This window comes from Sitophilus oryzae, unplaced genomic scaffold (genome assembly GCF_002938485.1).
Source record: "Sitophilus oryzae breed Bouriz unplaced genomic scaffold, Soryzae_2.0 scaffold_562_pilon_pilon, whole genome shotgun sequence".
NCBI lineage: Eukaryota > Metazoa > Arthropoda > Insecta > Coleoptera > Curculionidae > Sitophilus > Sitophilus oryzae.
Window position 1 is genome coordinate 304,292 of NW_022147154.1, and position 12,445 is coordinate 316,736.

Below are 12,445 nucleotides of genomic sequence, written 5' to 3' on the forward strand. Positions count from 1 at the left end.
AAAAGTGCGTGTCAAAAAAATAAACACATTTTTTAAGATATTTTAAGAACCGTTATTTTGATTTGAATAAGATTTGGGGTACTTATGTTTTGCCAAGCGCTTAAATATTTGACTTCGACAAAACTCGATAAAAAGTCCAAAGAGGGTGAAAACTACCCCACCCCTATGTATGTAAATAACAAAATTTGAAATGAATGAATGAATGAATTAAAAAAATACATAGCTGTTCTATGTCTACGAAATATACAATCTTCTTGTATATTTTCTAGGTCTGCTTTGGAAAAAAAATCAATAATTTTTTCTTCAAAACTATGCGACGCGACGTGGCTTTTTTGCAAGAGACGAAAAATAGTCTCGAAAATATAGTAAAAATTACAATACTTTAATAAATTTTACTAAACGTTTTGGAATATTTGAGTAAAAATATAGTAAAAATTACAATATTTTAGTAGAATTTACTAACCGAAAGGAATAAATATATTTTATAATGTAAATATTCCAAAACGGTTAGTAAAATTTACTAAAATATTGTAATTTTTACTATATTTTCGAGACTCGTTTTCTCCGTGTGGAAAATATTTTTACTAAAACTTATACAGGGTAGCTTTTATGTATGGAAACGGTCGATTATTACGTAAAATATAGGAGGTACCGCAAAAAGTTAAATATAATAGTTATAGGGTTTATAAATATCTATTAGCGGGTAATAAATTTAAGTATACAGGGTCGGTCATAAAGTCGTGGCACATCAAAGTTTCTTTTTTTTTAAATCGAACCGGTTTTCGGTTCTACCTCCAATTCTAAACAAAAATCGAAATATACACAATATACCTCATACTAACCGTTTCCGAGTTATTGACTTTTGAAAATATCACTTAAACAATTTGATTTAATTAATTTCGATATGTTCAGTTATATTTAATTAATAATGTGTATGATTTTATGGTTCATTAAAATCTTGTATCCTATGTTATAGGGCTTGTTTCTCTCTACAATTTCCTGTTTCACAATGTACCGTTTGTGTCCGGGAAGAGTTCATAGTTTCATAGCTGTCGATTTTCGAAAGAAATCAGTACATTTATTTTATTTCGTATATTTTTCATTTTATTGATTTTATGGAAAGCACTGTTCATTACAATGTTGTATCCTATGTTATAGGGCTTGTTTCTTTCTACAATTTCCTATTTTACAATGTACCGTTTTTGTCCGGGAAGAGTTCATAGTTTCATAGTTGTCGATTTTCGAAAGAAATGAGTACATTTATATTATTTCGTATATTTTTCATTTTATTGATTTTATGGAAAGCACTGTTCATAAAAATGTTGTATCCTATGTTACAGGGCTTGTTTGTCTCTACAATTTCCTGTCTCACAATGTACCGTTTGTGTCCGGGAAGGGTTCATAGTTTCATAGTTGTCGATTTTCGAAAGAAATAAGTACATGCATATTATTTCGTATATTTTTCATTTTATTGATCTTATGGAAAGCACTGTTCATTAAAATGTTGTATCCTATGTTATAAAGCTTGTTTCTCTCTACAATATCCTGTTTCACAATGTACCGTTTGTGTCTGGGAAGAGTTCATAGTTTCATAGTTGTCGATTTTCGAAAGAAATGAGTACATTTATATTATTTCGTATATTTTTCATTTTATTGATTTTATGGAAAGCACTGTTCATAAAAATGTTGTATCCTATGTTATAGGGCTTGTTTGTCTCTATAATTTCCTGTCTCACAATGTACCGTTTGTGTCCGGGAAGAGTTCATAGTTTCATAGCTGTCGATTTTCGAAAGAAATCAGTACATTTATTTTATTTCGTATATTTTTCATTTTATTGATTTTATGGAAAGCACTGTTCATTACAATGTTGTATCCTATGTTATAGGGCTTGTTTCTTTCTACAATTTCCTATTTTACAATGTACCGTTTGTGTCCGGGAAGAGTTCATAGTTTCATAGTTGTCGATTTTCGAAAGAAATGAGTACATTTATATTATTTCCTATATTTTTCATTTTATTGATTTTATGGAAAGCACTGTTCATAAAAATGTTGTATCCTATGTTATAGGGCTTGTTTGTCTCTACAATTTCCTGTCTCACAATGTACCGTTTGTGTCCGGGAAGGGTTCATAGTTTCATAGTTGTCGATTTTCGAAAGAAATAAGTACATGCATATTATTTCGTATATTTTTCATTTTATTGATCTTATGGAAAGCACTGTTCATTAAAATGTTGTATCCTATGTTATAAAGCTTGTTTCTCTCTACAATATCCTGTTTCACAATGTACCGTTTGTGTCTGGGAAGGGTTCATAGTTTCATAGTTGTCGATTTTCGAAAGAAATCAGTACATTTAATTATTTCGTAAATTTTTCATTTTATTGATTTTATGGAAGGCTCTGTTCATTAAAATGTTGTTCCTATGTGTTTAAGAGAGAGTTTATGACATTTTTGAGAAACAAAATTAACTTTTTTTTCAATACCTTTTTCTCGTTTGTATACAAATTACTTGGACACACAGTTTATAGTTATCAAATAGACAAAAAACTAACATCCATAAATATTAGATTTTGTTAAACAAATTGTTACTTTATTACTAAGTCATTTGAATATAAAAGGCAACAATACTTGTAATTAATATATATTATCCTACTTGAAAAGAACCACTTAAGATGCTTTTAGTTATAAGTTTAAAACTTCGTAACGTTTCATTTGAAGAACAAAACCTAAGGGAGAGAACCACAATCGCTTTAATTTAATATGTCCCCAAGTTATAATCTGAGTCAATAGAACTGAAGTTCGCAACGGAATACTAAGTTGCCTATAGTTTGAAAAGAAAAAAAAAGACGCATAGTAAGCCTTTTTGAAGAATGTTACCTAAAAATAAGACGTTTAAGGATAATTCTGAAAGATATTTTTTTATATTTCTCTACATTATTTGCCCTTTTTATAACATTATTTATAACGTTTAGATCATACCAAATGATTTTTTAGTCACGTGATTAAGCTTGGCCGGCACAGAGTTACCCACTTTTACATACTTTCTTTTAATCAAAATATTTTAGGAAACAAAAATAAATTAATTGTAAATATATATAAACAGTTATTATTTACATCAACAAAATTCACCGCCTTAACAGCAGTTAAGAGACATAAAGGGCCATTACTACCGCTTTCCCGTTCAAAGTATTCTATTCAAGTTGCGATGAGTTTTAATGGCTATTAAGCTGCGCACTAAAAAAGGTTCTAAAAAGAACAAAGTCAAGGTCTGCTAGTAAACATTTTTGAACTTAAAGTATCACAACACTATTAATTTAAACCAAAAACTCGTAATACAAAACTAGAGTGTCAAAGCGAATGACAATGACAGGAAACTATTTGACAATTTTTATAGCAGAGCTACCACCTGAATCGCTAGCGGAAAATTTAAGTTCCAGTTTGTCAGCCCGGCACCGAATATGTTGGTGGTTGGCAAACAATTAACTTCAAAATTACGTAACTAAAAGTTTAATTAATATAAAATAAATGTGCTTTTTTATTATCTAAAACTTATTGATCAAGTTATTGGTGTAATGTAATCATGTAATGTCATATTTTGCTTTGGATATAACTAAAAATATTCCGATTTTCAGAATAATGATAACTTTACCTTTTAGAATCGCCACATCCTCTCCATAAGCTTTTAACAATAACTAGCTGCTTTTTATGAAATGATGAACCTCCATTAAAGTCTGGAAGACCTTCCGCTTCACATAGATGTACCTAAAAATAAGTTATTATATTACATTAATGAAATTCATATTTACTATATTCTATATTCATAATACTTTCTGTCAAACTGCTTAAAAAAATTGTTATCTGATAAATTCCAAATTATTTTGTCACAATGGATAAAACAAATTTGAATTTAAATAATTTAATATATGGGATAAATGTATTTTCAATTTTCAGGAAAAGATTGCTATATAGAAAAATGTCAAACATAGTAGAGGTTGGTTATAACAGAACCATAGACAGAACGATCAATTACTCACAGACGCAGATGAGTATGATCTCGACCTAAGATTTTTGAAACTTGTCAAACTATTATAGCGTTTGTTAAACTTGTCAACAGCGTTCTGGAAAGTGATAAATATTTGTGATATTGCTGTTGCACTTCGGTTTGTGATATTACGTGTTTGTGTTTTTAAAGTTAAGTGGAGACAAAATCGAGGAGAAAGTAACGCTTGTCTAGACTTGGTGCATTTCAGTTGATTTCAAAAAATTCCGACCGCAGCGCTGTATACGGCAGAAATTAGAAATTTTCGCTATGTATTTGACGCCGTCCCGGTTACAGTTCATGTCGATCGCATTAAAATAATATTGAAAACGTGGCTTTGTCATAATATTTAAGTATTTTAGTTTTTTGCTAGTGTAGTTATTGAAATTATAAAACACTCAAGTACGAGGTTTGTGTGATGTAACGCTGTTTCGGGTAGAAAAAAATAAGTGAAAAAGAATCCGAAATAGGCGTCGTGTTTTGTTGTGACAATTTGAAATCTTAATAAAATTGCCGAAAAAATGTTAACACGTAAGGAGAGCGTAATTAGGGCGTTGTTGAGTGCAATAACATTCAATAACTTTCCCGGATATTCAACTCTACAGAAACAATATTTTATAGATTAATAGTTTCTCACACCGATTTGATCAAAAGCAAAAATGGATTCAAGATTCAAAAGGTTCGACCAAACAAGTGAGTAAACAAAGTGCTCCTTACATAATCAAAAAATTAAATAGACATATACTATGAGAGGATAAAATACAATTTGCAATATTAATGGTATACTTTTTTTAATCAACTAGTGGTTAAATATTTTATGAACATCTTCTGAAATTATAAGTATGTACCTTTAAAAAATATCATTATAGCCAATATATCCCCAATTATGACCCCACTAGCAAAACCGGTGTGTAAAACTATGCTCGCTACCGTATCGTAGTTAAACTCATCTAATAAGTTTTTTTAGCTGGAGTAATAAATTAAAATTATAATATAAGAAGATATCAAAATATTTAGTTTTTTATTTTTATTTTTAGAATTTTCACAAATTATACTTCCTAAAACTTTTAGAATAATTAAATAATAAATTTTTCGTATACTCGCTATTTAAACCCATGTGTTTGTATATATCAGTTGTTTACGATATTCTCCGATGGTGGCAGCACCGGCGGAGAATGACACCAAACTTATACCATCCCGTATGTGGTGCTTAAAACTGGAGTAACTGTAAAATAAAGATACCGCATAAATTTATTCACATATAGTCACCTAGGAATAGGTGAATATATATGTGAATTCCATCCTTAAATATGATTATACTAAGTTATCCCCTGACTATGCTAGATTATCTCCTTTTCAACACCTCATGTTTTCCAAACGTATTCATAATATGTATAACAAAAGCGTCGTTCCCGGCGAGTTTTATATTTTACACCCTCAATTTTCAAATAAACAGCCAATCGAATAATTGAGACGTATCCCCCGTAATCCTGGCGATAAACTTCTCCATGTTTATGATTGCATTACAAATACAAATTTATTCGGATCGATCCCTGTTGCAAACTGCATAAGAAATATTGTTGTGCATTTCCTGAATTTTAAACGACGAGAGGGTCTTTACTCGCCTTTATCTGAAGGTTTGCCTTCGGTTTGCCGTGTGTATATTAAAACTTTTATATTTGAAAAGTTTTCGAGCATTAAAATCGGGAAGTATTCAAACTTAGGAGATTCATGGGTCCTTTTTTGAAATTAAGCTATTTATGCAGTTTTATATTAAACTCTTTATTTCTAAGCGAATTACATTGTAATTCTACCGGTTTCTTAAGTTTTTCAAATAAACTGTTATACATAATTACTTAACATAAAGTTTTTTTTATTGAATTGTACAGGGTGAATTGGAAGAGAAAGTAAAGTAAAGTAAAGATTTCAGTTAATGTCTACTTTTTGCTGCTAGGGCTAATCTGAACGGGGCCTACTTTGTTTACGCGGAATCCGAACCGCGGTCCTCGGCCATATCATGGTCAATGGCCTACCGACTTGGCAAGTGTATAAATCGACTCTTACTCACGAGATATCCGATCTCATCCGGCCTCGAACCGGCGTGAATGAGCAGAGTGTAAAGTTTCGAACCGGTCACCCGTTCCGCCACCAGTATCGCCTTACGTCGCTTAACTTCGGTGTTCTAATGGGAACCGGTGTTTCGACGTAGCTAGGCCGTTGCCTGAATTGGAAGAGAGAAACGTTAGCTCAACAGCTAAAAGACAATATTACAACGTGGTATACTGATGCTTCCAAAACCAAAGCAGGGACAGGGATAGGAGTATTTGGACCGAAAACTAATTACTCCGAACCAATGAGCACCCACCCCAGCATCCTTCGCGCAGCAATCGACGCTATCAAGAGATGCGTACAACTTAGCTTAGTTGATCAAAGAGTGTCTAAAGAATCTGAACAAATTAGGCAAAGAAAATAAAGTCCTGCTTCTCTGGATGCCAGCCCACAAAGGGATAGAAGGTAATGAAAAATAGCGACATTTTTGGTAGAAACTCTCATCCATTTAGTTTTTTAATTCTGAGACTGTATGACGATTTATAACTCAAGAAAGAGGGAAACAATAGATCTATAAGAAGGTCGCGGGGCTTAACTTCCTTTTTCCAATCTACATTCTATAGGTATACCTAAAACTATTAGATTTTGTAATTTCAATTTTTTATATTTTAGTACGGTAAAGAAATCTCAGTGACGGTTTTGTTTCTGAAGTTGGACTTATTTCGAAATTTCGTATAAATATTTTATAGAGATACATAAAAATCTATATGCAAATATACAGGATGTTAAATATTTATGAATTTTGATTATTCATAATCCTAATTTTTTTAAATGTCATACTCTCTCTATTAAATATATTTTTTTTGATAGATTTAAAAAAATATCTTTTTTTAAACCTATCAGAAAAAAATATATTTTATATATTTTAAATACCGGGTGCGTCTCGAAAGTGGCTCACCCCTGTAACTTTTTTATTTTTTTAGTTAAAAAAACGAGATTTGGTATTTTAGTATATGACATAAATTAGGATTGATTGACGTATTCAATTGTTTTCGTTCACTTCCTGTTTCACCGGAAATGACTACAACTTTTGATTTTTAAATGGCACCCTCGGTATTTTTTTACTTTATTCGATAGAAAATAACACTCTGAATAGAATGGCATATCATATGTTAATTTTTGACATTTTCGCATTTGGTTTATTTGAAATTATATTGTGGTTCGTAACGAAAATTTGACTCGAAATACTAAGTGTGTGGTATCAAATTATTCGTAAAAAATTGACATATGATTAAAATTACGATTTGAGCATTTTTTAACCGGCCAGAATATGACACTAAAAACATTAGACGATCAAATCTATTTTTCCAAGGCTCCTTGATTAAGAATAATTAGTGTTTTTAACATAGCCATGGCACTGTAGATTGAAATTTAAAATACGATTTTATATTAAACAAAAATGTCAAAAGTTGACATATGATAGCTATTCTATTCAGAATGTCATTTTCTATCGAATAAAGTAAAAAAAAACCGAGGGTGCCATTTAAAAATCATAAGTTGTAGTCATTTCCGGGGAAGTGACCAAAAACAATTGAATACGTCAATCAATCCTAATTTATGTCATATACTAACATATCAATTCTCGTTTTTTCATCAAAAAAAAAATAAAAAAGTTATAGGGGTGAGCCACTTTTGAGACGCACCCGGTATATGATTTTTATTAAGTACCATATATCTTTTACCATATTTTTTAATTATTTGCCATTTATTTCGTTTTCTTTTATATTTGACCCATATTTTTGTAAATAATTTTTGATTAAAACTTACTTCCTACTAAAAATTCTCCTTTTCTGACTTTTAATTCTTTTTATATGACAAGATTGGTATTCCAAGCTTTTCCAATTTTACTTCAAACGGGCACTGTTTCAGACTTATTTTGATTATTCTCCACGTTCCGTGCAAATAACTTCAGCAATCACATTCTTTCCGATCGATTTAGCAGCGAATCTATTTGCTTAATAGCCTAAAAAATCTGCCTTTATTTGTTTTTTCAGCCTGGATTTTTATTTTCCTGATTTATTTTTTGAATTCAACTTAATACTAAAAAATGAAAGTATTAGGGTGTATTATACTTGAGGGCGGTTTTCGGTTTGACCACAGCACCATTATATTACTATTTATTAAATATTAGTTCATCCAATTTTAATATTAGTTAACATTGGGATCAAACATGAGACACAGCAATATCTTTGGTAGACTGTCCAATATATGCGCATTTGAGTTGCTTTTATTTTTTTTTTCTTGTGAGGAGGTGGAAAATCTTCTGAAGATACTAGAGAGGGTCGTGATTGTGTCAGATTTTTATTGACTCAAAACCACCTCAGAGCATCAGCTACTAGGGCTATTAGTTCTTAGTTATTACTAAACTAGATTTTTTATATAGATAGAAAATAAAATTTTCCGACTATTATCACCCTTTCAATCACCAAGACGGGATTAACCAACTAGCCATTTTAGAAGAAGCAAAAAGTTCTATGAAGAATAGATTTTTCTCAAAATGTCTCAAAGAGACAATCCGGAGACATAATGTATGTAGTAGTAGAAAAAAAAGTTTTTTGAGAGTTTCGAGTTTTAAATTTCGAGTAGGATTAACATTAAACAAAAAATATAGTTATTTTTTATACAAGGCGATAAAATGGTATTTTATCGTAGACCGAAAAGATTAATTCACAAGCGATGAAATGGCGAGTGAATTAATTTCGGCAGACGATAATGGAATTTTATCGTCGTGTATAAAACAATATTTTTTTCTATAGCGCGTTACATTTTAAAAAAATATTCAGAAATTATTATTTCAAGGAATTTATTACGAGTGGAAAAGATATTGTGCTGAGTTGGCGTTGGTTTCTATGTAATTTGACAAATAAATAAACATAGTAGATTGGAAAGTGCCCATAAGGACAATGTAAACACTATTTGGCGCTATTCTTGCAACGGTCGCGACCCAAAACTTTTTAAAATTTCGGAGCGGTTCGGCTTTTTCCGGAATTATATCGCCAAATATTGTTTATTCAAATTTATTATTATTTTCATTTAATTTTATAAATAAAATACAGTGTGTTGCATACAAGAAACTTTATTTTATATAAGAAAGCATGTATGAAATACCTATGAAACATTGGAAACCGACGTTATGCCACGATCCAAGATGGTTTTTGCAGTTCACAGTTTACAGCACAGCTTTTTAAGTTTTTAATGCCACTTTTTCACAATTATCACCGGTTGGAGTAAATAAAACTTGAATTAAGCTCACAAGATAGCAATAATTACTTTGAAAATGGACGTTATAAACACTTTTCGGAATTTCTTTAATGAGAGCGGTTTAGATTTTTTGAAAGATTATTGTGATTTTTGAAGATTCTGACTTTTCTGACAAGAGAAAATTATTTCTGTTTTTGTTTGCCGTTGTTCTTAGCGACCGCTATAGCAGCGCCAGATCGCGTATAACGGTCGCGACCCAAAATAATTTCGCGATCCAAAATTTTTACGGGCTTTCCAATCTAAACTTGTTGCATTTATCTATGTAAATAAAGCTGTCTCTTTAGTTGTCAGTTTTTTGAGTCAATATTTTTTAATTCTCTTTCGTGTCGATTGCTGATTGAATTGGAGCCAGAAATGGCTCAAAACGAAATAAGTAAATTACCAACAGATATTCAGGCTGAGGCGACAATCGCCATATCCAAACTACTTCCAATTAAATTCCGAATAACTTATGAGAAGGAATACAGAAATTTTCAAAAATGGAAGTAATTAAAAAACGTGCGAGAAGAAAGATGAAGTGAAAACATACTTTTAGCATATTTTTCTGAAAAATCAAAGAAAATGCGGCCGTCCAGTTTATGGTCGTATTATTCAATGCTAAAAAGTACAATACTGGTCAATGAAAACATTGATATTTCAAGGTTAAGGATAAGCTATACCGTTTAAATTTCCCTAGTAGTATAGTAACATCTAAACTTTGTAGATATAACAAGCACATAGCTTTCTTGAAGCAGTCATGTAGCGGTTACAAACCAAAAAAGGCAAAAATTTTAAACCCAGAAGATGTCGTGAAATTTCTTTGCACTGCTTTTTTTGCATTTAATCTGCCCTTGCAGTTAAAGTACTATTTTATCTAATATTTTTGATAAGATATAAGGCAATTTTAACAGTTGCTATGGAAAAAATATTTTAAGTAACTTATTTCTGATTCCCAAAAATATTAACGTATACTTTCCAATTAATCTTGTCTTTTAATGTGTCTTTTGCTTTTTGGCTTTGTGTTTTTCTATATTTCGTTTTGGTATTAATAATAATTAGTTTGAAACCGTTGTATCCCGAGGCGACCTTTCTGTAAGACCGCCCGAAACAGTAAACAAAGAAAAGACCCGAATTTCGCTGTAGATATTTTCTTTTTCTTGTGTCATTTGGGGTCTAACATGCTTAAAAGGGCCATTTTGGGATTATGTTCGGAAAGGGATTACGGCAGAAAACTTGGTCTTGTTTTGGTAATCTTCGACCTAATAAAAGGTTAGGGATTTAGTTATTAAAAACTACAGAAAATTGATTTGAGCAAACAAATTATAAAAATATTTAATTACAAGTAAAATTTATTCAACTACAAAAAATACATGACAGTGGAGAGTTGTCTGTCATTTTAATTCCCAGGTACTGTCAGGTACTTTAGGTTCTTGGGAATTAAAAAAAAACTTAAAAAAAACTGACAGAGTGGTTTTGTTAACATATTTCTTTTCCTAAGAAACTGATAAAATATTTTTTTTATAATTCTTAATAATTTACGCATGAAATATGTTCCTAGCTTAACCGAAATATCACCCAAGTAGCATTTTTAGACATAAAATCGAAACAAAATCTTTGCTGAGAAACATTGCGAAACAGTTTTGTCACATTTTTGAAACATATGTTTCGTAACATAAATCTCTTTTTGTTTCGAAACATTTTACCAAAATATGGTTTGGCTAAATAAGCTATAACAATAAAGATATTAGTGTCACAAATTTTTCGAAACTTTTAAGAAAGAGATGTGGCTCATATTTACAGATTTCGTACCCGTTTTGTGCCTGAAAAGTTTCCATAATTTATTTGATATTCTGTCAAATATGAGAACATAACCTTACTTGATTGTTTGGATTTTGTTCTGCAGTGTTTGCATTTAAGCATTCTTCAAGTTTTTATAGTACTATAATTAAAGAAGCAGAAGGAAGGATAAATACAGATATTTTTCTTATGCGATTTTATAATTATTTATTATACGCATTACAGAGATGATTTGTTTTAGGAATAATATATAATGTATATTTACGAATAATACTATAATGTACTAATACCCATACCCATGATTTTAATTGTGTTATAATAAGTAATTTTTTTTCTACGACTAGCCTAGAAAATACAGTTTGACACACGGAAAACTCGATCTGAAATTGGCGTTTTGCAAATTGTTGTGTGCTAAGGACATTTAGCGCATGACTAAGGAGCATTAAAAATATGAAAGTGCCTTATTAAATTAAACGATAAATTTGCTTTTGCCAGACATTTTTTGTGCGAGAAAACCTAAAAAGAAAGATTTTAAGACTTTAAGAAATTGTGGTAGAGGTCGACATTGTTGATGGTTGTTTTCATTTTGAAATTCACACAGAGACATAGACTATTTTAGTTTGGTATTTTGTTTCTTCACATTTAAAAACAGTTTAAAAACAGTGGCTGCTGAAAACTGGAACATCTTGGACACAAATTGCAGAAAATGTTTCGATTCCGCATCGAAACATTTTAGGAAACAGGTAGAGCCACTACATTGGAAACACAATTAATAAAGCCATATAAAATACCGGGTGCGTCTCAAAAGTGGCTCACTACTATAACTTTTTTATTTTTGCAGTTAAAAAAAACAGATTTGGTATGTTAGTATATGACATAAATTAGGATTGATTGACGTATTCAATTGTTTTCGGTCACTTCCTGTTTCACCGGAAATGACTATAACTTTTGATTTTTAAATGGCACTCTCGGTATTTTTTTACTTTATTCGATAGAAAATAACACTCTGAATAGAATGACATATCATATGTCAACTTTCACATTTTCGCATATGGTTTATTTGAAAATATAACTTGCGGGTCGTAAAGAAAATTTGACTCGAAATACCAAGTGTGTGGTATCAAATTATTCGTAAAAAAATGCTTTTTCGAAATATCCTGATGAGCTACCCTCGTTCCATTTGAAAAAATTGAGATATGATTTAAAATACGATTTGAGCATTTTCTAACTGGCCAGGACAAGACACTAAAAACATTAGACG

General features: G+C 30.7%; 1 protein-coding gene across 1 annotated transcript in view; it reads right to left on the reverse strand.

Moving 5' to 3' along the window:
- The window catches only part of LOC115887290 (discoidin domain-containing receptor 2-like), a 523,559-nt gene that overhangs the window by 6,586 nt on the left and 504,528 nt on the right, over positions 1–12,445 (reverse strand). Inside the window, exon 17 of the mRNA XM_030906681.1 lies at positions 3,649–3,761. Within this exon, the coding sequence (XP_030762541.1) occupies positions 3,649–3,761 (113 nt within the window). The remainder of the gene's footprint in view (positions 1–3,648; positions 3,762–12,445) is intronic.